Source organism: Mustela putorius, unplaced genomic scaffold (assembly GCF_011764305.1).
Source record: "Mustela putorius furo isolate JIRA1106 unplaced genomic scaffold, ASM1176430v1.1 tig00003834_pilon_pilon_pilon, whole genome shotgun sequence".
Taxonomy (NCBI): domain Eukaryota; kingdom Metazoa; phylum Chordata; class Mammalia; order Carnivora; family Mustelidae; genus Mustela; species Mustela putorius.
Genome location: NW_025421987.1, coordinates 101,009,661 through 101,034,060, shown reverse-complemented (window position 1 = coordinate 101,034,060; position 24,400 = coordinate 101,009,661). Strand labels below are relative to the sequence as shown.

Here is a 24,400-nt window from a genome sequence, read left to right as displayed (position 1 = left end):
CCTTAAATAGAACGGAAATTCTTTTTTTAAAACATTTTATTTATTTTTTTGACAGAATGAGAGAGAGATCACAAGTGGGCAGAGAGGCAGGCACAGAGAGAGGGGGAAGCAGGCTCTGCACTGAGCAGAGAGCCTGATGCAGGCCTCAGTCCCACAACCCTGAGATCATGACCTGAGCCGAAGGTAGAGGCTTAACCCACTGAGCCACCCAGGCACCCAAAAAGAACAGAAATTCTGATCTGACAAATACTATAACACGAATGAATCTTGAAGACATGATGCTAAGAGAAATAAACCAGACACAAAAAAAGACAAATACTGTATAATCCACTTATAGGAGATACCTCAAGTAGTCAAATTCACAGAGACAGTAGAATGGTAGCTGCCAGGGACTGGGGACTGACAGTATGGGGGGAGAGTTACTGTTCAATAGATAGAGAGTTTCAGTTATGGAAGATGAAAAAGTTCTGGGGATGGATGGTGATGATGGATGCACAAACCACCATGATGGGTACTTAATGCCAAGAACTGAACACTTAAAAATGGTTATAATGATATAGTGCTGATAGCTCACACTTAAAAAGCAAAACGGAAAATTACCAACCAGGTGACACTGTCATGGACCTAAATTCCTCCTTAGAATATTTTATGACAGAAATAAAACCAATTCAGATGGTTAACTGCACTCACCCAGACCTGCCAACTGGCAGAAGATAAAGGACCGAATTTGTATACAAATAGTAGGGATGATTTGGAAGTTAGATCTTGACTTCCAAATGTCTCATGACTAGAGTTTATTGAGTTCATCCTTTCATGAAAGGCCTGTGACTAGAGTACTAAAGAGGTCAGGCAAGAGAAGGACAGCCTTGGGGGTTACCCCTGCAATAGGAAACAGTGGTGTGCAGAGGAGAGAAGCAAAATAGCAAAGCACATCAGAGAAACAAGAAAATTGTGCCCTTAGAGATCAAGGGAGAACAGAAATTGAGGTAAGTGAGGGTTAATTAACATTTTGTATAAAATGCTGTACAGAAGAGTCTGTACAAGGGTCTGTCAAAGAGTACAAGGATTAATGAAATCTGCTGGACTTTGCAAAAAAGTTTACAATCACCTTGGAAAACATTCAGTAGACTGTTGTTGACAAGCATACACCACAGGAGTTTTCCACACAGCAGATCATGAAGACAATGACTGACTGACAACTTGGCTACACAAAGGGAAAAACAGGCTACACCAAAGAGAGGAAAGATGGAGGGACCAATGCATATTTCTGAGTCTTATTCATAATGCAGGCTTTATCAGTGCTTTGAAAACCATTTCCATAGCAATGAGAAGCTCAAAAAACCATCTACTACCTTACCTGGAAAAGGCACAAAAGCATGCCGCATGCTTACTGAAAATGGCATTCCTCTGTCTGGGGCTCTCTCCTCCATCTGTGCCTGGTATCTAGAGTTCAGGCCACGGCTCTTTTTATCTCTTCCTCTGTCAGGCAAACAATATCAGCAGCTAGACATGAAGCAGTCTCAAATATATGAGAAAGTTCTCATTTTTCAGTGAAGTCAACAGTTTCATCTAGGAAACTTAAAAACTTTATCATTTGAAACTCACTTTAAAGATTTATTTATTTATTTATTTATTTGACAGACAGAGATCACTAGGAGGCAGAGAGAGAGAGGGAGAAGCAGGCTCCCCGCTGAGAAAGCCTGATACGGGGCTCGATCCTAGGACCCCAGGATCATGACCTGAGCCAAAGACAGAGGCTTTAACCCACTGAGCCACCCAGTGCCCCTGAAACTCACTTTAAAGCTTAACATAGATACTAGATTTTCTTTTTTAGCAAACATTAATTTAAACACGAAATAATGTATTTCTGTAACAGCTTTTGCCACAAACTGCTTCTGAAAAAATTATTGACATTTAGTTCAAATCAACAAATCTTTTTGGCCATATCTAACATAAATTATCTATGCTTTTCCTTCCCATCATGTGAATTTAGGGAGGGTAGAAGGGGGGAGAGGTTCTTGACATAGTTAAACTCTTCTCTGTAGCATGCTGATTATTTAATTAGTGGTCCAGGTTTTCAGTCTTTCACCATCAACTAGCTTCTTTATAGGCAGACTCGGGATTTTAAATGGATAGTACCTAGAAATGTGTATGCCCAAAACAGAAAATTAAACTAACTTCATTATTTTATCCACTAGCCTTGTTTTGAACCTTTCATATTCACAGAAATATATTAACACAAATACAGAGAAACTGCATCTACCTGTTCATGGGAAGTAGGGCTTGGGAAGGTGGGCTCTCTCCTACTAGTGTTGGCATTTTGATCTCAAAATCTCTTGGCACATTCTGAATATTTGGTTCTGTAAAGGTTATTCGTCCTAAAATCAAGAGAGTGAAGACAGAAAATTGAGAGGTTTGAGGGGATCTGACATTTATTTTCACAGTAATTGCATTTCTGAATTACGCATTTTCACCCTGCTAAACTAAAATAAATTTATAATTAAATATTTTCCATTATGTTCATGCATCTAACAATGATAAAATAAGTACAAGACCAATCCCAATGTAAGTGAATATATGCATCAACTACAATAAAATGTTTTACATTAACCTAGCTCTCTAGAAAATAAGCCCATGATAAGAAGTAATTTGATAGTTTGAACTAGTTCTGTGCTAAAATGAATACCAGCTGTCAGCACTATATGAATGTTAGCAGGGGTATTAATGAGTAAAGACTAATCAAATGGATCCTAGGAAAAATGACTGTCAGAACCTTCAAAACTCAGGAATGCACAAGACACAGAGGATATGAAGCAAAAGAGCAACTGGCTGCTGGAAAGGGATAATCCGGTGCCCAAGAAGCCAGCTAATCTGTAGAAGATGGAGTAGTGAGAAGTAATGACTAGAACATCACTTGCCAGACATCACCTGGCCACCTTCCTTCATGACCATCCTCACTCAGCAAGAGAACCAGTGGTAGCACTGACAAAGCTAGAGACTAGAATCAAGAGATTAATGAACTTTCTAGGAAAGAAAAAGCTGTATGTTTTAATGCTTATAGCCTTTATTTCTCCCCAAATATTTTATAGTTTTTGTTTATTTATTGGTTGAATTTTTCTGAAACACATAAGCAGTATTCAAAGAGTCTGGGTAATTGATTCTGTTATTGTAGTTTTACAAAACATATATAGCAAAATCTTCTGTTTTATGATATGCTCTTCATTTTAATGGCTCTCTACCAGCTAATATATATAATTTCCGCTTCTTTTGATGAGTCAGACATTTTAGGTACCTCAGATATTCTTTTTCTGAACAAACCCCTGATATATGTCCTTGTTATTTAGCTTTTAAGAAAAATTACTGCTCAATGAATGGTAGGTATTAATATACTTATTGCCATTAAATGCCCTCTTCAATGTTATAAAACTAGCCAACAGCAGAAGGCATTCAAGTCTCTTGCTGACTCAGCACACTGTCTTGTTTTCTATAATAATATTTAATATTCAGGTCCATTTTTTGAATTAATGAGACTAACACTAGCAGACAAATAAGATGACAAATAAAATTATAAAATATGAATGTAGCATCATGAAGATGAATTCTAATAATGAAATGGCTATGCTTTGCTTAGGTAAGCTTGTATTTCCAAAATATTCTTTAAATGTAGGCATAGTATGGTGAAAAACAATCAGAAAAAAAGGAAATTATTACTTTCTCTCTACTTTATTAGCAACAGATAAATGCAACACCTTTAGAAACTCTGGGCTTTACAGACCTGTACCCCTGGGGCTAATAATACATTTTACGTTAATAAAAAAATGAAAAATTATTTTAAAAAAAAGGAACTCTGGGCTGGTTTTGGTTTTTCACCAAGGATATTTTTTACATAAGTTTACATCATTAGCATATATTTCAAAATGAAATTTAAACACCAACAGGGCAAGAAATGGCTATGGTGATCTAAGAGTTTAGCTAAATACGGAAGAAGGGAAAGAATTTGTTTAGAACAGGGAATAAACAGCACAGAAAGAAGCAACCCCTCCTGGTGCTTCCTTCCATAATAATAGCAACAGCTGGTAAGGAGCCCACACAAAGTGCTCTGCTCTATTCTAAACACTTGAAATGTATTAGCCTATTTAATCCTCAGCATGTCCTGGTGAAGTGAGACTATTATTATTGTGTTTTACACAGGAGGACACTCAGGCACAAAGCTACCTTGAATAAAGATTCAAACCTTGTAAAAGTCAGATATCAAAGCCCACATTCTATACCACCAAACTGTCTCTCCAATGAGAATTAATGCTGTCCTTTCTTCTAATGCACATTGCATTTGGCAGATACTTAGCTTTGCACTGCCTAGCACAAGAATGTTTTCTTCCTTACTAGGTTAGGTTACTCATACCCATCCCAAAAGTGCTATGAGATACCCCAAAGATTCTACAGCTGTTTTCTGGTTAAGTAAAATAAGACATTCATCTATTACACAGATGCCCTCCAGCATTACCTAGATTCATCAGAGAGACTCTTGGGAGGTTCAGGAGAGGGCTTGGACTGAAATTAGATGACTGACTCAAATAAATATTAATCTGAAGCACAGTCTCAGACATTCTAGTTACTCTATACAGTACTTGAAAGCTGAAACTCTATCTTACTAAATCTCATCTCTACAAATAGTATCCATCTATATTCTGGATGTAGGACGTGTTTCATAAATGTTTATGGAACTTCACAGAGTCCAATGATCAACACTTGAATTCTTTGCTCACCAAAGCAAATATTATATAAGAAAAGTTTTCTTTCAAAATCGAATATTATCCATATTTAAGATTTCTCATTACCTGTAGCAGTGTGTGACTGTGATACAGGATAGATTCTTTCCATTCCAAGAAAAGGATTTAGACGCTTTTCCCGCTGCAGAGGAAAGACCACTTTGGTAATCGCATTTGTGATTCTTCTCCACTCTAATATCAAGCCTGGTAAAGGATGTAATTCCTTTAATTTATTTAAAACATCCTGCCAAAGAAATATAATGAAGTAAGATCAGATTCTTGTCCAAATTCCATAGCAAACTAGACTCTCTCTTAGGTAAATAATATAATCTCAAAACTAAATTTGTTAACTCCTATATCTACAACTCAAAATTACTGTTTGGGTTTTTGCATCACCATAATGATAAAACTATAGTAACTATAGATGGTAAAATGCAAACATGTTAATGCCAAATAATATCAACTTAGATCTACCTTAAAAAAAAAATCAATGTCAACTTAGCAAGGTACTGTAATTGCCCAGTCTCACACCACCCAAGAATCTGTATCGTCTTTCCTTTGTCTATATTTTCTTCCTCTATTCTCATGTGATTGGAAGTTTCTCATTTTTTTCCCTTTTGCCCTAATACTGTGATCATTTCCATATCAAGGAAGTCAGAAGACATTCCTCTCTAAAACTAAACTTTCTATGCTACAGAGTTTGGGTAAACTGAAGAAACAGGAACTTGTGAGGTTAGAGGGGTAGATAAAACAAAAAGTTCTGTTACAGAATGAAACTGTGGAAACTTCCCTAGGTCAGGTAAGTCATAGTTAATGACAGTGGGGTCAAAATGGCAACTTGGACTGCTCTTTCCTTGACTGTTATGGTGATACTTTCTACCCTAGTTATTTCTGAAAATTCATTCAGTAAAAATATAACAATAAGCACTTTCTCTCTTCTCTCCTAAGCATACAGTTTCCATGGATTGTAATTTACACTTTCACTTTGAAATTAGTAGATTAGATTCTTAAACTCATGTTAACTTTTGCCCTATAATTTTGCCCTATAATTGAAAAAACATATTTATTTGTAATGGCTTTTTTTTCTTTTTAAATTCTTTCACATCTTTGTTCATGTTCCTATACTATTCAAATTATATTATACTTGAAGTCCAAGAATAGCAGATGTCAATAACTAAATAGTGACTAAGGGTCTGAGTTCATACACCATTATAACACTTTAATGATAGGAAGGACACAACTGCTAAATCAGATTTGGGTCCAGATTTTCCATGATGGAATGTCTCTGCAGTTTTGCAGAAAGCCAAAACACAAACTAATTTGTTTTTATCTGGATACATTCAAATGATGAGCTATCATTTGAATGGGTCTTGACTTCATCTTCATTCTAAAGTCTGGGTCTTGACTTCATCTTCATTCTAAAAGTAAGTCAAAATGCTAAATGCTAAAAGTAAATAAAATTCTGCCCTGCAACTGTCCCAAAGAGCACCTTACTAGTGCTGAACTGTTTTCCCAGCTTTAGCTTGCGTCCATTGTCATTCCCCCTTCTGGTAGAACCCAGAGTTTTCTTGCTGCTTTGATTTTTTATTTCTCCATTTGGTGGCAACTTCAATTCCAAAAATAAAACCTGCAAGAAATTAATGCTTCTTTAGTCAAGAATCAAATCACAAGCATTGTCATTCACAAAACATTTTAAAAAGTCATTTGAGAAGATCCATACAATTCAACATGGGTTGGGAGAACTTTTTATAAATTACCACATTTAATAAATAATGACAATGAAAATTTGTATGTCAAGTAGGCAATCTATAACCTAATTTAGGCACAATAAGATTAATATTGATTAGAGGCTTTTAAACAGTAAAGAACACAGAAATGTATACACTGTATCCCCCCATATGGAGGGAATGAAGACCAGGCCTCTGGGGCGGATGCCTGAAGACCCAACCAAGGGTTAGGGTTAGGGCCTAAGGGTATGGCAGACCTGCTCTTTGGGTTCTGGGGTGAGCTACTGGGGTGGGGGGAGGGATGCTGAGTTGAGGGCAGGGCTCAGGCTGAGTTTTATTTATCACTGAACAAGTGATAAATAAGCTACTGACCTTGAGACTTTAGGTTTCTCTGAAGACTGTGAACTCTCCTAAATACTCAACATGGTTGCTTAGTCATTTAAGCCTCAGTGAGGGCCAACATGGGAGACTTTGTTGCTATTATATGATCACAAAAATCAGAGAACATGGAGGTAGAAAGGGATCAAAAAAGCCATTTGCTTCCACCACAGTAAGACTAGACCCTATGAAACCCTGGACACAAAAAGTCAGGGGAAAGTGGCCAACCCAATGTAGAGATCAATAATGACAGCTAGGGGAGCTAATAAGTACCTACTGAAGAAACTAAGCCTACACAGGACATCCAGGATCCAGGTACTGGAGCAGAAGGAATATTCCATGTACACCTAAAATCACTAGCTCAATTTACAGGGTTTAAAACTCAGGCAATTCAGAATACTATCTACTACTTCCATTCATTCATTCATATGCCTTGAGTGGGCTTTAGTGAACCTTGGATTATTTTCCCACTTAGTAATCCTAAAAATTAAGAACATTTGCATTATATAAGAATCTTTATTGGCCACAAGTTGGATAAGGGATAGAAGGAAAGATAGGTCTGTGTTATCTGTATCTGTATTTGTTATTCTCTAGAATAACAGTGATGGTATAAACAAAGATCTGGTTCTAATTTTAAGTAGTAGGAATAACTGGAGTCTTAGGTATGAATGATACTGAGGCTTGCTAGTGATGTTAGTAACTATTTTTCCTCAAAATTGTGTTATATGGGGCTGCATGTGTAGGGATCAGGGTTGTGTGGTAATGCAAATTTTGAACTGCATGGGGCATACTTATACATTAAAATATTGTTCATTGTTTATCTGAAATTCAAATTCAGCTGAATGTGCTGTATTTTATCAGGCAACTCTAGTACAGATATCAAAGAGTATATAAATGTCAGGAAAGGAAAGAGAATCAAATAATTCAATAGGAAATCGAAACATTATTTTTAAAGTTATAATAAATCAACAATCCAGGAAGAGAGACCTACCATAATTAGGACAACTCAAAGGTCTCACCTTAATATTTATAAGCTGTTTATCTTAGATTTCTGTTTTTGGTGAAACCTTCAGAATTAATTGTGAAAACTTCATATAAATTACCTCTCCAGGTCTCAATGAATACATCTGTGAAATGAGGGGGTTGAACTGGATGAGGGTAAGAGGCACTAATGTTTACTGAGCACCCACTATGTGTCAGCCATCATGCTTGGAGCTTTAACATGTGTCATCTCATGTCATATGTACAAAAATTCTGCGACATTTCTGAAAAGTTTACACCAGTTGGAGAAACTTGCTTCAAGTTACATGGCCATAATGAATGTAGAAAAATTAAGAATTAGAACCCATAGTCCTCTAACTCAAATGTCATTTTTCTTTTTCTCTAATTCATGCTTCCATCTAGACCAGAGATTGGCAAAGTTTTCCCCAAAAGGGCCAGATAACAGATATTTTCAGCTTTGCAGGTTTTACTGTCTGTCACAACTTCTCAGCTTTGCCACTACAGACCAAAAAGAGCCATAGACAGTAAGTAAATGAATAAGTGTGGTTATGCTCCAATGAATTTTATTTACAAAAAAGGTGGCAGAACAAATCTGGCCCACATGCTATAGTCTGCCAATCCCCACTCTAGGCCAGGACCATCCAAAATAACTTTCTGCAATAATGAAATTGTTCTATATTTGCACTCTCCATTATGGTAGCCACTTATCACATGTGGTTATTGAACATTTAAAATGTGGTTAACATAACTAAGGAACTGAACTGATATATTTAAATTAATTTTAATTAAGTTAAATTGATTTACTTTTAAAGATTTTATTTGTTTATTTTATTAGAGAGAGACAGAGCACAAACATGGGGAGCAGCAGAGTCAGGGGGAGAAACAGACACCCTGCCAAACAAGGAGCCTGATGTGGGGCTCATCCCAGGACCCTGGTATCATGACCTGAATCAAAGAGGCTTAACTGACTGCATCACCAGGTGTACCAATTAATTTAAATTTAAATAGCTATAAGTGGCTAGTGGTTCCTGTACTGGACAGCTCAACTCTAGATGATTTGAACTATCCTGCCCAGTTCAAAGATTCCCCTTAAAATTACCAAGGATTAACTAATCAATATGTGAAACTGTTAGATTACCTTAAATATAACTTCCATTTAAAATGAAGGCCTAAGAACAAGCCATTAACATCAAAGGCCTTTTATTCTGGCCCAGAGTTTGGTCTAGGCCTATGGCGTTAGTATCTGAATCACAAGGGGACGGATTCCTGCCTTTGTCCTAAGCCTACTTGTGCTGAAATCCAGAGATGCTCTGTTTTTCATAAGGTCCCTATGTAATTTTATGTGCATTCAATTAGGTATTGGTTGGGGAGCTCCAAGCTAAAGAACTCAAAAGAAAAAATTATACAAAACAAACAAAAAAACAGCACTACTGAATTCCATACAAATGTACCCTGTTATTTGGAAAAACAAAATTCCTCATTTTTTAAAAACATATAACATTGTGGCTTTATAAAAAGGGCATTTTTTATGAGTCTATGTAACATTTACTGAACATTTACTATGAGATGGGCATTATTCTAAGTGTTTTATATTCATCATTTATTCCTCACAACAATTCTATGAGGTATTCCTATCATAACCCAGTTTACTGATGTAGAAATTGAGATACAAAGAGTTGATGTATTGTTCCAGGTTACAGGGTTAATAAGTGGAGGGGATGGGATTCAAACCCACGAAGTCTAGCCTGAAAGTCTATGGTCTTCACAACATGCTACATTACTGAATTTCATCTACAATACACCTGAACTTCAAGGCTATCAAGTATAAGCACCCACCCTATATTTGTAACCCTTCCACAACAACCCAACCATCCTTTGTGGACTGTGGTGGGGAAAGGAAAGAATAGAACTCCAACCTCTGAAAATAAAAATAAGAATAAAGTGTGTCCAAATTTATGTTAAGTTTATAAAAATCTTATTTAGATTTTAAAACAATTCCCAAATTCCTTTTTCAGTAACAACTGAGCAAAATGTCTAATTTTATTGTCCAAAAAAGGATTTTAGGGTATGGAAGGGGTGAGAGTTCATGAAATTACTAACTTCATGGAGAAACAACTACACTGTTATGTAACAATCATTATGGATCATTTGTTCAACAAGTATTTACTTTACTTTTCCTCTGTTCTAGGCAAATCTCACGAAGCATACATTCTAGGAGACTTCTTTACTAACTTCTTATCTCGTAAACACAGATAGAACTTATAAATTAGAAGCTAGAATATTCTATCTCCAAAGCACTCTGATAACTAGTTTTTTTGAACTGTGCTCTTTGGTGTCTTCGGTGTTTACACAAACACATTTAGGAAATACACACACACACACACATAATTTTTAATTCTAAAATTCCCCATTCCCGTGATACAACCTCAGCTATGTCATCTGAACTGGTGAAGGAAAAACTGTGTCCAGCTAGTTGATAGGCCTGAGACTCGATTGCATCCAGCTTGGCTTGCATTACATGTTTCTGACTTTCACATTCTGCGGTACTGAAGCCAATTCCATTTAGTTCTAGCAAAGCCAAGCAGTACTGAGAGGGCATTTCCACTTTACAAAAAATACCTGGAAGAAAAAAGAAAACTAAAACATTAATTCACCAGTAAAGTGACTAGATCAACATCATCACCTAAACACAGATGGAATTTTTCTAGGCAAATTCAGAGATGCTACTCAAGTTATTCTTCATGATCCAGTCTCATGAGCAGCACTCTCAGGCCAACAAGGAAAGGCATAAAAGTATTTCCTACTTTTCTACTTCAGCACTAGACTACTACCCTTGTCTATATGGAGAGCAGAAAAACACAATCTTGTAACTAGTCTGGACTATGAGAGACTGCATTTCTCCCAAGATAATGTTTCTGCTTCTATTCTTCATAAGAGCATGAGTACCAAACTTATTTGCTAAACTGACTACAATGAGTTAACATCCTGAAATTATTTCCAATATTCCTGGTTCCATGGTATGCATGCTTACATAAAGAACTAAAAATGGAGGTTTTTTATTTCCCAATGCTCTTACCAAAGAATAAAGATTCCTGAACTAAGAAGCAGAGTATTTGTCTATCTGCTGACACTTCTCAAAAGAGTAGCCGTGCTTTTTAACCACAACACAATTAAGTTTGAATATTAAAAAATACAAATAAAACATTTCCAAATATTTGAAATTGAAAACCAATCTTCTAAATAACTTAGGAGTCAAAAGTGTCATAACAAAAAATGTTAATAAGTACTTAAGATAAAATGAAAACATTACAGGTCAAAATTTTTAAGATATTATGCAACTAGAGCTTTGAAGGAAATTTATAGCCTTTAATACCTCAATTAGAAAAGAAAAAAATGATTTGAAAACTAATATGCTTAGTGTCATATTTATGAATTTAGAAAAGGGGCTGCAAAATAAAGTCAGAACTAAAAATCAAAGGCAAAAGTTGATTCATTGGAAAGACTGAAAAACTGAATAAACTTCTAGTAAGATTAAACAATAAATATGGTGAAAGAAAAAGGCAATGTAACAGATAAAGCATAGATGTATTAAAAAATCAGCAATAGCTTAATGACAATAAATTTGAAAATCTAGATGAAATGGATTATTCTTAAAAATATAGTTTATGATAATAAAAATATATTATATTATAATAATATAATAAAAATAGAGTTTACCAAAACATAAAGATATAATTGAATAATCTTACACTTATTAAAGAAATCAAAGTATTAGCTAAAAATATTTCCACAAAGCAACAATTTATAGATAAATGGTACCAAAATTTCAAGGAACAAACACACCATTTCTACAATATATAAACTCCTCCTCCAAAAGAAAAAAAGAGATTATATCTATCAACTCATCCCATGAAACTAGAATAACTTTGTTACCAAAAACAAAGCACAAGAAAGAAAAATTACAGCCATTTTATAGCTGATAAATTGGCAAAGTTGAGACAATATTAATCAGCAAGATTTCTTTCACATTGTTGTTTAGAAAATAAAGGTATAGACTATTTTGGAAAACAATTTAGCATAATCTTATAAAGTTGAATATTTCTGTTCTTATGAATGGAAATTCATAAGAATTCCACACTCAAAAGAGCAATTCCACACTCAAAAGAAATTCTTGCCTACATGTACTAGGAAACTTGTATATGTGTAAGAATATGTATACAGAACTACTTGTTATAGCAAAACAAAAAAACAAAAACAAGATAAAACAAAAAAAGAAACAACCCAAATATTCATCAACAGGAAAAGGGACACATAAATTTTGGCACACTCACCCAGTGATATATGACACAGCAGTGAAAATGAATAAATTATAGATTCTTACAATAACATGCATGAATCTTACTAGGATGATACTGGGTAAGAAGAGTTAGTCCCAATGTGATATGTGTTTTATAAAGCTCAGAAACAAGCAAAACTAATAATACATAATAATATATTGTTTGGATATATTTTAACAAATGTATACACACACACACACATATGCTAAAATTTATTAGTATATATATGCTAAATTTTTTAAATTAAAAAATAAATAAAATTTAAAATAAAAAGGGAATGATAAACATAAAATTTGGGATGTGCAAGAAAGGAGGACCACAATAGGTAGACACAAATGTCTATTATTAAAAGTGGGAATTAACAGATATTACATATTTTAAAAAAATAAGACAATCAATGATGATAGTGTACATGAAAGAAAGATTATGACAAATACAAATCTGTATAGTTGAGATCCACTTTAAAAAAGACAGAAACCAACTCACTCCATCTCTAGAAAATCATCTATGTTCAAACCACTCTAGAAAGGACCTAACTGAGCCATGTAACGAGAACAGGATATTTGGTCCTAAGTCACATTGAGCAAAGTCACACTGTTATTAAAATTGAGTCACACCCAAACAAAAATCAGCTCAGAGTGGGAGAAGTCAGCTGCTAGAACATACCCACCCAACAGGCAAGAAATGAGAAAAGAAAAAGATGAAGATTCTAGAGATCCTTCAAGGACATCCTGAAATAATCATTTTCAAAAAAATTTGACAGTTGTTTACATTCTCTCTAAAAACTTTATCTCAATGTGCTTCTATTCTATGGACTCTGAATAAGAAAGACTCTGCAATGTACAAGAATGCATTTAATAACTCCTGGTCACTCACTTTTGATTATTTGCATTAAAAAAGGTGCTTTCAAGGCACACTGGAATTGTAAAAGTTAAAAATACCAAATCTAGATTGTTTCTTATACTTTTCTGGAAAGGAAAACCATAATTTCCTTTTCCTATAGATGAAAAATTGTCTTTAAGAGTGGAAAAGTTCCCTCCCAAAGATATTGAAAGCTTTTAATTTTGTTAATGGGCAACAAATGTTCATAAAAAGTTACAGACTAATCCATATCACCAGCACCAAATGTTAGATTCTTTTTTTTTTTAATTATTTATTTCTTTTCAGCATAACAGTATTCCAAATGTTAGATTCTAAGGGCAAAGCTGACTGAGGGAAAGAGAGCTGTGTTCATTCAGCTTTATCACCCATGAATGTAGAAGCAGTCTTGTGGCATACGTACCATATACTCCAACTCCTTGGCCTGCCTACATTAGAGAAGCTGAGTTTGAAACATTTCGGTGTATGTTCAAGAGCTGCTAATTAACACCGCTTAAGCAAGTTTCCTATGAACAAACAAGTCAGTTTGATCTTTATATTATTCTACCCCAGTGATGCTGGGGAGAACATCACTAACAGCAGGGAGACCTTATACTAGTCGTAAAAAATCATCATCACCATATCATCATCATCTAACACAGTAATAAGCACCTAATCTGGCAAACACTGAATTAAGTTCTCTCTCATTTAATATTTATAACATTATAAGAAATAGATTTAAAGAGTGTCAGTAGCTTGCCCAAGGCCTCTCACTAATAAGTAATACAGCCCAGATTTAACCTGGTCTGTGAAAATTCATCAATCTGTTATTTCTAGTATTTATTAATCAGGCAATAAAATCACAGTTTAAATCTTCTCACAATGAAGTCAACTTTGTTCCACTTCATCATTTCTACCATAAGCATACGATATGCTCTCTGAAGTCAAGGTACTCACTCTGGGCCAAGAGACTGCACAATAAGCCCATGCTATTTATCATGACATAAAAATTCACATGAATATTCTTTGCTAAAGAAATAATGATTTATAGTTCTAAAAAGAAAATACGTCACTTTTTAGATTCCATAACAGATTAAGTTTTAAGTGTGAATAAAAATCGTTGGATAAAGTTCAAATATAAAATTAGCAATAAATGATAAAATGCCACGAATTTTCTTCATTACAATAGAGTCTGAGGTCTGCAAACTAGTGCCAAACCAGGGCCAGATGCCTGTTTATATAAATAAAGTTTTATCGGAACAGTTACTTTCATATTGCCTATGGCTGCTTTTGTGCTATTATGGCAGAGTTGAATATTTATGATTAAGACTGCCTGGGCCTCTACAGAAAGTTTGTTGACCCTGTCCTAGAAAACCCAAAAATAAAGTTTGCGTTAGAAGTGTGATAAAGAGTGATAAAGACCCGTGATCAAAAGTGGCTAAACACAGAACTGTCACCAGTCTGTAACAGCATGAAAATGTCAGCAAAGGTTGTTTTTACCTTGAAGGTTTTCCTTCTTCAACAAAGAATTGAGTTGATTCATAGCATTGAAGGTGAGAATGGACTCTACAGATGCTCTGTATCTCCCAGAATGCTCAGTGCTGACATTCAGCCCCAGACTCTGAATGCCTTGTCCAGTCTCTATCTCTTCCAGGAGGGGAAGCTCATGAGGAAGAAAACTGGAAACTATGCTGTGAAGAGTTGGCTCCTTAGAATCTGGATCTAGTAACCAGCACGCCACCTAAATGGGTTCAAAGACATTGGTACACACTTAAGTTAAAAGGGGAAAATGCGCATTTCTAATCTCACTCCTTTTCACTTAATACTAATTCAGTGGTCTTCCCAAGAGAGGAGAACAAAAGTGTAACTGTAAATTGTACAGGGACTCATTTTTGGTACGAGTGAGAGCAGTTTTTAAAAAAATAAAACTTATGACTTTTCCATTACAGCACTCTGGCTGATCTGGTTCTGAAATAGCCTTGAAATCCAAGTGCCTCTCAGAGATAATTAAAGCCATATTTCTGAAAATACATATGAAATCTTCTCCACAAAGGCTGATTTTGGCTAAGCTACTATAATAAAGATGGGCCTATATAAGTTTTAGGTTTTTAAAAGTTCTTTCAACATCATAAGAAGTGATACCATTAAAACTTTATACCCAAAATTTTAGAGAGCCTCTAGGCTTTGCCCTCAGGATGAGGGCCTGCCAACAGGGCCATCCAACAAACCATTTGACTGCTAATTTTAACTTTCCTGCCAGATTAGAAGACCTGTAGTTTCGTGTGTGCGTGTGCACATGACTTTTATTTCCTTTTCTTAAAATTTAAATTCAGTTAATTAACATACACTATATTATTAGTTTCAGAGGTAGAGTTCAGTGATTCATCAGTCTTATATATATAATACCAGTGCTCATTACATCACGTGACTTCCTTGATATCCATCACTCAGTTACCCTATTCCCAACTCCCCAGCAAGCCCCAGTTATTTCCTATGATTAAGAGTCTCTTATGGTTTATCTCCTGTAGTTTCTAACACTAGGTGATCTAGCAGATCAAAACTCAATTAGAATAAGGAAACTTAAGCCCTTTTCATAATTCTGGCAATTACATGACTCAATTACTTCTTCTGTACTTTAAGAATGTAGTTTGATACGGAAGAGTGATATTGTGAATTGTAATAAGAAATATAAATTTGGCCTTCATCCCCATTTCTATCACAGAACTTCTAAAACCTTGGAAACTTCCTAAACTGTGAGATAAAGGCATCTTTTGTCATGTTAATGAGGTGACTTTAGAAATGCCCCTAGGTTACCTAAGGATGGGAGTTGGCTACCAGAGGAACCAATCCTGTGATTGGAGGGTTGGAACTTTCAGCCTGACCCCTTGACCTGCTAGGAGGTGCCTGGATGTTGAATTATCACCTATGACCAATGATTTAATCAAACGTGCCTATGCAATGAAGATTCCATAAAATCCCCAAATGACAGGGATTGGAGAGCTTTGAGGCTGATGAACACAGAGGTGCTGGCAAGAGTAATATGCTTAGACTGAGCATGGAAGCTCCCCTCCATCTGATTAATTGAATCTGAAAGGGGAGGAGGTCACAAGAACCTCTCATTTATAGTCAGTCAGAAATAGAGGTAAGAACCTGGACTTAGAACTTACATCTGACATCCTTGTCAGATGTCCTTGGAGGGAGAGGGATCCTTGGAATATCTAGTCTATAGTCAGTTGGTCAGAAGCACAAGTGTTAACTTGGGCTTGCAGCTGGCCTCAAAATAGCAGGCACTACTGTGGCACTGACCCTTAACCTGTGGAATCTGATGCTATCACCAGGGCTGAATTGTAGGAAACCCAGCTAGTGTTTCCAGCATGTCTTGATGATATGGGAGAAACCCTACAAACACATCGGAATTGGTCTCAGAACTATTTTACTTGGTGTCAGAGAAGTGGGTCTTACTAGAAGGGTCTGGCTCTCAGAAACACATGGTTTATAAAGAGAAAGGATAAAAGGATGGGGGATGATGATGCTTTGATCTCTGGATGGCTACCTAGTGACACATATATGAAACTGTACCTACACTACAGTTACTAAGGGTAAAATTTACTAATGCAATTTAGAAATGGCAGACCTAACTCCTGAGGAGTTGGCTCACTGGATATATAAGTACATGAAAAGTAGTAAGCACACTAAGCATACAATCTCTTGGTTACTGTTATCTGCGGTAGCTAAATAAAAGTAAAGTGATAGGTCTGGGAATTATTGGTGAACAAAACTCTGATCTGAGTTGGTCTGAGCCTCAAGTCAACTGTTCAGGGGCAACATGAAACAACCCTAAGACCTCTGGTCACCAGTAAGGTAATCAACGTGGGAGTGAAATACCTAGAAACTATCAAAACCAGGAGGTATAGTATGATAGAGTTGTTTTATTTTGTGGATCAGTATCATCAACTCTGCATCAGTAATGCAGAGAACCACCAAAATGGATTATGAGAGTAATTTAGGAGTGTTTGGTTTGGGATGCTGCAGAATGGAAGAGCAGAGGGTTGATGTAGGACCCAGAGCTCACTATGGTACAATTCAAGTTGAGTGTATGTGATCCAGACACATGGGAGTTTATTCCTATGGGAACAGCTAGTCTGGTGTATTGGATAAAAACCATTATAAAGTCCGTTTACACTGAAAGGGGGACTGTCCCTCTTCTCTTATAAATGCCAACTGGAACACCCCAGATAAAACAGTTTATATTCTTCATATGCTTTACATGCTTCACAGTCCATATGGGACTGCTTTATAACTGAGATATTTACCTGCTGAAATCTAACCATTACTCAGGTCATAGTAAATGCTCTGGTTTAAGGTAGCCCATTTCACACAGGTACCCCATATAACCTTACTGTTGCAAAACTGAAGGACAGTTTGGAAAGCCTCAGGAAATTTGCCTTCTCAGCTTCCTCTCATAGGCTTTACAGATGGTAATAAAAACATTACGTTTATTGACAAGAGAATGGGAAAAGTCAGGGGGAGGTCAAGAAACTTCCCAACAAGGTGGAAGTTTTTAAAAGGTTAAGAAATAAGGTGAATGTGAAGCAAATATTGATAGGAGCAAGGGAAAGAGGAAACAGAAAGGAAAGAGTCTCAGGACTCACACCAGCAGGATGGAAAGTTTTAGATGGTTATTAAGAAATGTGGGTAGAAGAATAAATGAAACAAGATGGGATTGGGAGGGAGACAAACCATAAGTGACTCTTAATCTCACAAAACAAACTGAGGGTTGCCGGGGGGAGGGGGTTTGGGAGAAGGGGGTGGGATTATGGACATTGGGGAGGGTATGTGATTTGGTGAGTGCTGTGAAGTGTGTAAACCTGGTGATTCACAGACCTGTACCCCTGGGGATAAAAATATATGTTTATAAAAATAAAAAATTTAAAAAAAAAAAAAAAAAAGAAATGTGATGAATAAAATGGGTATTGATGGATTAAAAAAAAAAGATTTTAATAAAGTATTACCAAAGGTTGGGTGGGTTAAAGCAACCCCCATTAAAGGGCCCCAAACAGGAGCACCTGGGTGGCTCAGTGGGTTAAGCCTCTGCCTTCAGCTCAGGTCATGATCTCAGGGTCCTGGGATCGAGCCCCACAGATTAATCAAGTTAAAGACTGATAAAAGAGCTGGGGTCCCTTGGCTCAACCCCTCCCTGGGAACCCAAAGCCTTTCAGAGAACAGTGGGTAAAACTATCAGGCGGTAGAAAAGAGAAGTTCCCAGGACTCCCTGGAGGGAGATCTAGGAACCTTGGTACTAAAACCCATTGATAAAGCCTTGACTTGGGCTACAGTAGAATAAGAGAATTGCAAAAATTTAATGGTTGATAGGATTATGTAAACTGGAATGTTTAAGCAGGTATTATATAAAGAAGTTGTAAATCCTTGGGGTGCATGGATAGCTTAAGTATCCATTTAAGTATCTGCCTTTGGCTCAGATCATAATCCTGGGGTCCTGGGATCAAGACCTGGTTCCCTGCTCAGCAGGGAATCTGCTTCTCCCTCTCCTTTTGCCCCTCCCGACACTGGTCCTCAGGTGAGCACATGTGCCCTCTTTCACAAAAAAAATCTTCACAAAAAAAGAAAAAGAAGTCATATTGTCTTTAACTGAATATTTTATGGTAATGGTATTACATCTGCCTGGGGAACACTTCCTCAACCTATCTAGTTTTATAAAACCAAAACACATTGATGAAGTCCTAATGGAGGTTATAGTTAGAAATGTGAGAGTTGGCAGAATGAAAGAAAAGGTCTGTAGGAGAATTGATATGTTTGAACAGGCTTTAGATGAAGTGGTTGGGTCTTTACCTGATTGAATTTTAGGGATGGATATTATGTGTAACAGAGGAACATGTCCCATAATTAGTACTGTAAAACACAAAAGGCATGTTAAGTCCCACCCTTCAACCAATGTTAAATGCTCTGTGCAAACCAGTAAGTTTGCCTGAGCCCACACAGTGTGGAATGAAGCTTGAGTGTTGGTAGCGACATATTCTTTGTGCAATAGCCCTATCTGGAGACTGGGGCTAATGACAAGAGCTTGGGCGCATGTGTCAACAATGGCTACAGGGACTTTAAACAAGAGAATTTCCATTTAAGGGTATTTACGCCCTTGCTATCTGTTATTATTAATTAAAGTTATTCTTATGACTAATGGATATACCATGACCTTGAAACCTGAAATACCTACCCAACACAGGTAATATCTGAGAAATGCTCTAACGGAGTTGGCAATGCCCAGTAGAGTTCCATAATAAAATGGAAACATGTTATACAGGATCATGCTGCCTGGAGAACGCGAAAAAGAGATATTCAAGAGCAGGGAGCCTCTTTTCTCTTAGGCTTGACTCTGGCATTGTGTGAGGAGTTGCTGCTGGATTCTATTGTCACTGACAGTGCTCTATAAACAGCTCATGACTGACAAAAAGCTGCTAGGTTTGTGGATGGCAGTTCCAAAGTGAATGGACAATACCCTGTTTTGGAAAGTCATCATCCTATTCAAAGAAGATAGAAACAGATCATCTCGGTGTACTGAATTGCATGCTATTTTCCTAGCAGTGATGAAAGAATTGAACAGCTGGGAAAAGGCCCTATATTTGGGTTTCCACTGGCTCATGAATAATGCCTGATAGCATGGCCAAAATGTCAGTCAGGATGACAATGGCGACCTAGCCTGCTAAACGGATGCTCCTACAGAACACAGTCCTATGGAAATTTGAAGGGGTGCATTAAAGTAGGACACATTAATGCCCTTCACAAGAACTCCCTTCCAGGTTTGGAAGGTGACTAGAATTATCAAGCAGATGTCTCTGCATGCCCCTTTGAGATGGTTACCTGAGCCCATGAATGAAGGCCCATGAATGAGGGGAATGAGCACAGGGTTTGCTGTAGTAATGCAGAAATGGGCTGAATCTAGACATATTCCTCTTGTACCCTCTGAGGCACAGAAGGCTAAAACAAACTATTCTGTCAATGAGAGAGTCAGAGACTACAGATGGTTATTTGGCAGATTCCCCAGAAGGAAGGACAGGAATATAGCTGGTAGGTGATACTAATGCTAGTACCCTTGGAGAGGTACAAATGGGTCCAGATAGGAACAGACATTGACTCTGGACCATGCTTTGCTTTCCTGAGTATAGATACAAATGTTATGAGTGCTATAAAAGAACCAGAACAGAAGATACTGCACCAGTTTTGATGGTTGACCAACATTTCTTCAGACCAAAGAACACACTTGATAGCCCATAATGCTCAATGAGGGGCAAAGAGATATCCTCAGTACTAGTTTGATAGAGAATTGGAATGGGCAGCTAAAATGGAGGGAGATAAAGGAAGCAAGGCTGGTGTATAGGTAAGTCTTCATGAGTATGTGCTCCCATTCAACATGAACATGAGTGTGGCTAAAGGTGTGTCCCCACCGGATATAGTTCTCTGTTTGGATCTGGGAAAGTAAGGATGGGGAAGATGCTGGTATACACTCTTCTTCACATCACCTCAACTTTTTTCCTCTTAGCTGATGCATGGGTCACAGGCCCAGGACTACAAGTATAAGGGATGGAAATAGTGATTCCTAAGTAAGAAACTATAATCATGCCAGATGGGGTGAAGGCGCATCCTGACCCATCAGGCCCTTCAGAATTATAACACAAAGGTTAAAAGCACAGAAGGAAAAATAGTAGCTATGGGTAAAGAAATAAGTAAGTAGATTATATAATGAAGAAAATCCAATATTAACAACTCAAAAGAAGCTCTAAGCAAGAGATTATATTGTCTCTTAGCTCAATTATGTTAGATACCTGAAAAGGTGAAGCCATATATTGCTGACACCCCTCTTACTTTTGGAATCTGGCAAGATCAAATGGAAGCCTACAAACCTGAGATACATTTTCATATAATGATGATGGACTGGATAGTTAATAACTGAAATGGGGTTCTAGTAATGTGCCAACTTCTTTTAACTTTTACTACTGTTTTGCTATAATACTCACATTATAACAATCGTTTGAAGACCAGGGGTGGACTATGACATTGTGACTTATAAGAAATTTGTATTTGGTCCTCCTTCTCATTTCTAGCACAGAACTAAAATCCCTGAAATCTGCTAAAATGAGAGACACCCTCAAAAAAAAAAAAAAAGACGAAGAAGAAAAGATGTCTTTTGTTATGTTAATTAGGTGGCTTTTGGAATGTCCCTAGGTCACCAAAGGATGGGGACTGTTGTTAGAAGAACCATCCCTGTGATTGGGGGGTTGGAAATTTTGGTCCCACACTCCTAGGATGGGGGAGGAGCTAGTGGCTGCACCAATGGCCAATGATTTAATCAATCATGCCTACGTATGATGTCTCCATAAAAACCCAAAAAGCAGGCTTTGGAGAGCTTCCAGGTTGGTGAATAAATTGAAATGCAGGGAGAGTGGTGTGTTTGGAGAGGGTATAGAAGTTTCATGCCCCTTCTTATATATCTCTTCCTATTTACCTCTTCATCTGGCTATTGATCCAAACCCTTTAATATCTTTTGTAAAAAACAAAACAAAACAAAACATAAAACCAGTAATTTAAGGAATAAACTGGCGTCATGATTTCTGTGAGCCCCTTTAGCAAATTAATTGAACCCAAGGAGGGGGTGGTAGGAAACTTTGATTTATAGCTGGTGAGTCAGAAGCAAAGGTAACAACCTGAATAGGCAGTGTCAGAATTGAGTTCAATTGTAGGATAGTCAGCTGGTACCCAGGGAATTGTTGGAGGTGTAGGAACCTCCCCACCACCACGTTAGAAATTGGTGATCAGAAACCTTTTAGAGAATATTGAATAAGGTAGTTTGACGTAAGAGTTCACACGTTTCTTATAAACATGAGATTTTTAAAATTAATAGTTTATCTTCTTGCATCAAAACTATTATAATTGACAAAACCAATTATGCAATGTTTCAGGTAGTTATGCAAAAAGTGCTATAATAAATCTGAGATGGTATAGTTTTTGTTGTTGTTTTTGTTTTTTTGGTGTAGTAGGTTTTTTTTTTTAAGTTTTTAAATTTTAATTCCAATAAGTTAACATACCATACAGTATTAGTTCTGGTGTACAATACAGTGATTCAACACTTCCCTTCCCTTCCCGGTGCTTATCACGACAGGTGCCTTTCTCACCACCCACCCTGTTCCCCCATCCCAGATTCCCTCCCTGCTGGTAACCATCAGTTTGTTCTCTAGAGGGAAGAGTTTGGAAACTCATATGACCCATATTCTCATTTTGGACTCTGGAACATCAAAAATTTTTTGATTAAATTCAGTAACATATACTGTATTAATAGTTTCAGAGATAGAGTTCAGTGATTCATTGGTGTTATATAATACCCAGTGCTCATTACATCATATGCCCTCCTTAATGTCCATCATCCAGTTACCCCATAACCCCCCGCCAGAAATTCTTAGTTTGTTTCCTATGATTAAGAGTATCTTATGGTTTGTCTCTCTCTCTGATTTTGTATTGCTTTACTTTTCCCTCTCTTTCTCTATGATCCTGTTTTGTTTCTTAAATTACACATGTGAGATCATATAACTCTTTCTTTGATCAGCTTATTTATATTTAACTTATTTATATCCTCTTGCTCTATCCACATCGTTGCAAAGGCAAGATTTTTTTTTTTTGAGGGCCGAGTAGTATGGAACATCAAAATTAAGTGACAACTTTTTATATTCAGGAAAGGTCAATTTAAAAACTACACAATTTATCACATGTAAACCAAGTCTAGCCTGAACTACAGAAAAGGACAGTATCTTCAGTTTATCTAATACTGCCTTTGGAAATCTTTCCCCCAAAAAGCTAAAGAAACTAAGAAACCAAAATTTATTCTGTTATTGATTATATTGCTAATAACAACCAAGTAATCATATATCAATTCAAAATTAATATTCCATATGCCTCATGTATTCAGTATCAACAGGGGGAAAAACAATACTCTTTGAAAGCTATAAGATTATAAATAAATGTCTTATGAAAATGATTTAACTGTAAAGTGTATGTTACAATAACATAAATTACCCTTTCCTTAACTCAGAATCATCATTATGAAAAGTCTAACATGCTTTGTTATTATAATAGCAAAGTTCTCAGAGGCTAGTAAGGTAATTTGTCTTATGCCAAATGGCCCTAACTACCATTCTTTTTGATGTCTTAGGTTTATACATTTTTCCTATTTTCTGCCTCTGTCTTCATTGATATTTGAAACATCCTCCTATCCTATATTTGAATCTGACAGTTCTCATTTCATTTCTAATTTACTGAGAGAGAAAACCAAACATAACCAAAATAAAAAAATTTTTACATCTCTGAGGAAAGGTATGAACTTTAGTGCTTCAAATTTGTGGAATCTCTGTTTTTATCTACACAGAGGTAGTTGGTGTATCACATTCTATTCTTGGTGAATGAGATTACTAGATAAAAGAGTGACTACTCTAAAAAATTTAAGCTTCACTGTTAGAGCTAAATAAATACCAAGTCATTTAAGAATTAATACAATGGAAAAAAAAAGAATTAACAAATGCATTAAAAATTTTTTTAAGTATGGTAAAAATTAAATAAGACATGAAACCTTAGGATCTTCATAACTTTGTTCCAGGGAGATACCACAAGACAGAAGAAGAATTTTATAGCTCTGGATGAAGTCATATATGATAACAGAACGTTCTTTATCAGATTCCTCTTGAAAGCAGGATAGAAGGTACCACATTCTCTCTTTCACAGTCAGGCTTGGATCCAGAGAAGGTGGGACCAAACTGGAACTAATTTCTTTAGAAAATAAATAAAAAGTCTTAAGGCAAACATTACATGCATTCATTTGAAGCAGCAATTTTTAGTGAAAAGACTGAAAAGCCTAAGGGTCCAACTCCATGGAACCAATAATTCAGCATCACCTTATTCAGGTCACATGGCTTCAAAGATTAAGTGCTTCATATTTTAAATATTATAGCTTTTGCCATGTAATTAATAATACTCTATTTAATTAGGTGAAATTTTTAAATTTCTAGGAATAAATTTATACTTCTCAGAATAAGGAGTTAAAAACATAAAAGGTATTTTGAAATGAATTTTAAATGAAATCCTTTTTTAAAAGATTTAGTACGAATGTATAACATTAGATTAAAAAAAATAGAAGTTCAAGTATCTATTTAACATAACACATTTTCCCTCAAAACAACTGAAAAATATTTCATTCTTCACGGCATTCTTTAAAATGTTGATTTATTAATTTTGCTCCTGTCTAAAACCAATCTATCAGCTAGGTAATGTA

General features: G+C 36.2%; 1 protein-coding gene across 5 annotated transcripts in view; it reads right to left on the bottom strand.

Annotated features, from left to right (window-relative positions):
- Positions 1–24,400, bottom strand: part of LOC101691920 (DNA polymerase theta) — a 136,996-nt gene that overhangs the window by 28,880 nt on the left and 83,716 nt on the right. For 4 of the 5 annotated variants that reach the window (XM_045088842.1, XM_045088843.1, XM_045088844.1 and 1 more), the window contains 7 exons: positions 23,702–23,898; positions 14,572–14,812; positions 10,302–10,495; positions 6,259–6,396; positions 4,839–5,013; positions 2,264–2,378; positions 1,358–1,479 (listed from right to left, as the gene is read on the bottom strand). In XM_045088842.1, coding sequence (XP_044944777.1) covers positions 1,358–1,479; positions 2,264–2,378; positions 4,839–5,013; positions 6,259–6,396; positions 10,302–10,495; positions 14,572–14,812; positions 23,702–23,898 — 1,182 coding nt within the window. Of the gene's footprint in view, positions 1–1,357; positions 1,480–2,263; positions 2,379–4,838; positions 5,014–6,258; positions 6,397–10,301; positions 10,496–14,571; positions 14,813–23,701; positions 23,899–24,400 lie in introns of those variants that run through there. The other variant, XM_045088845.1, reaches the window with a different exon arrangement.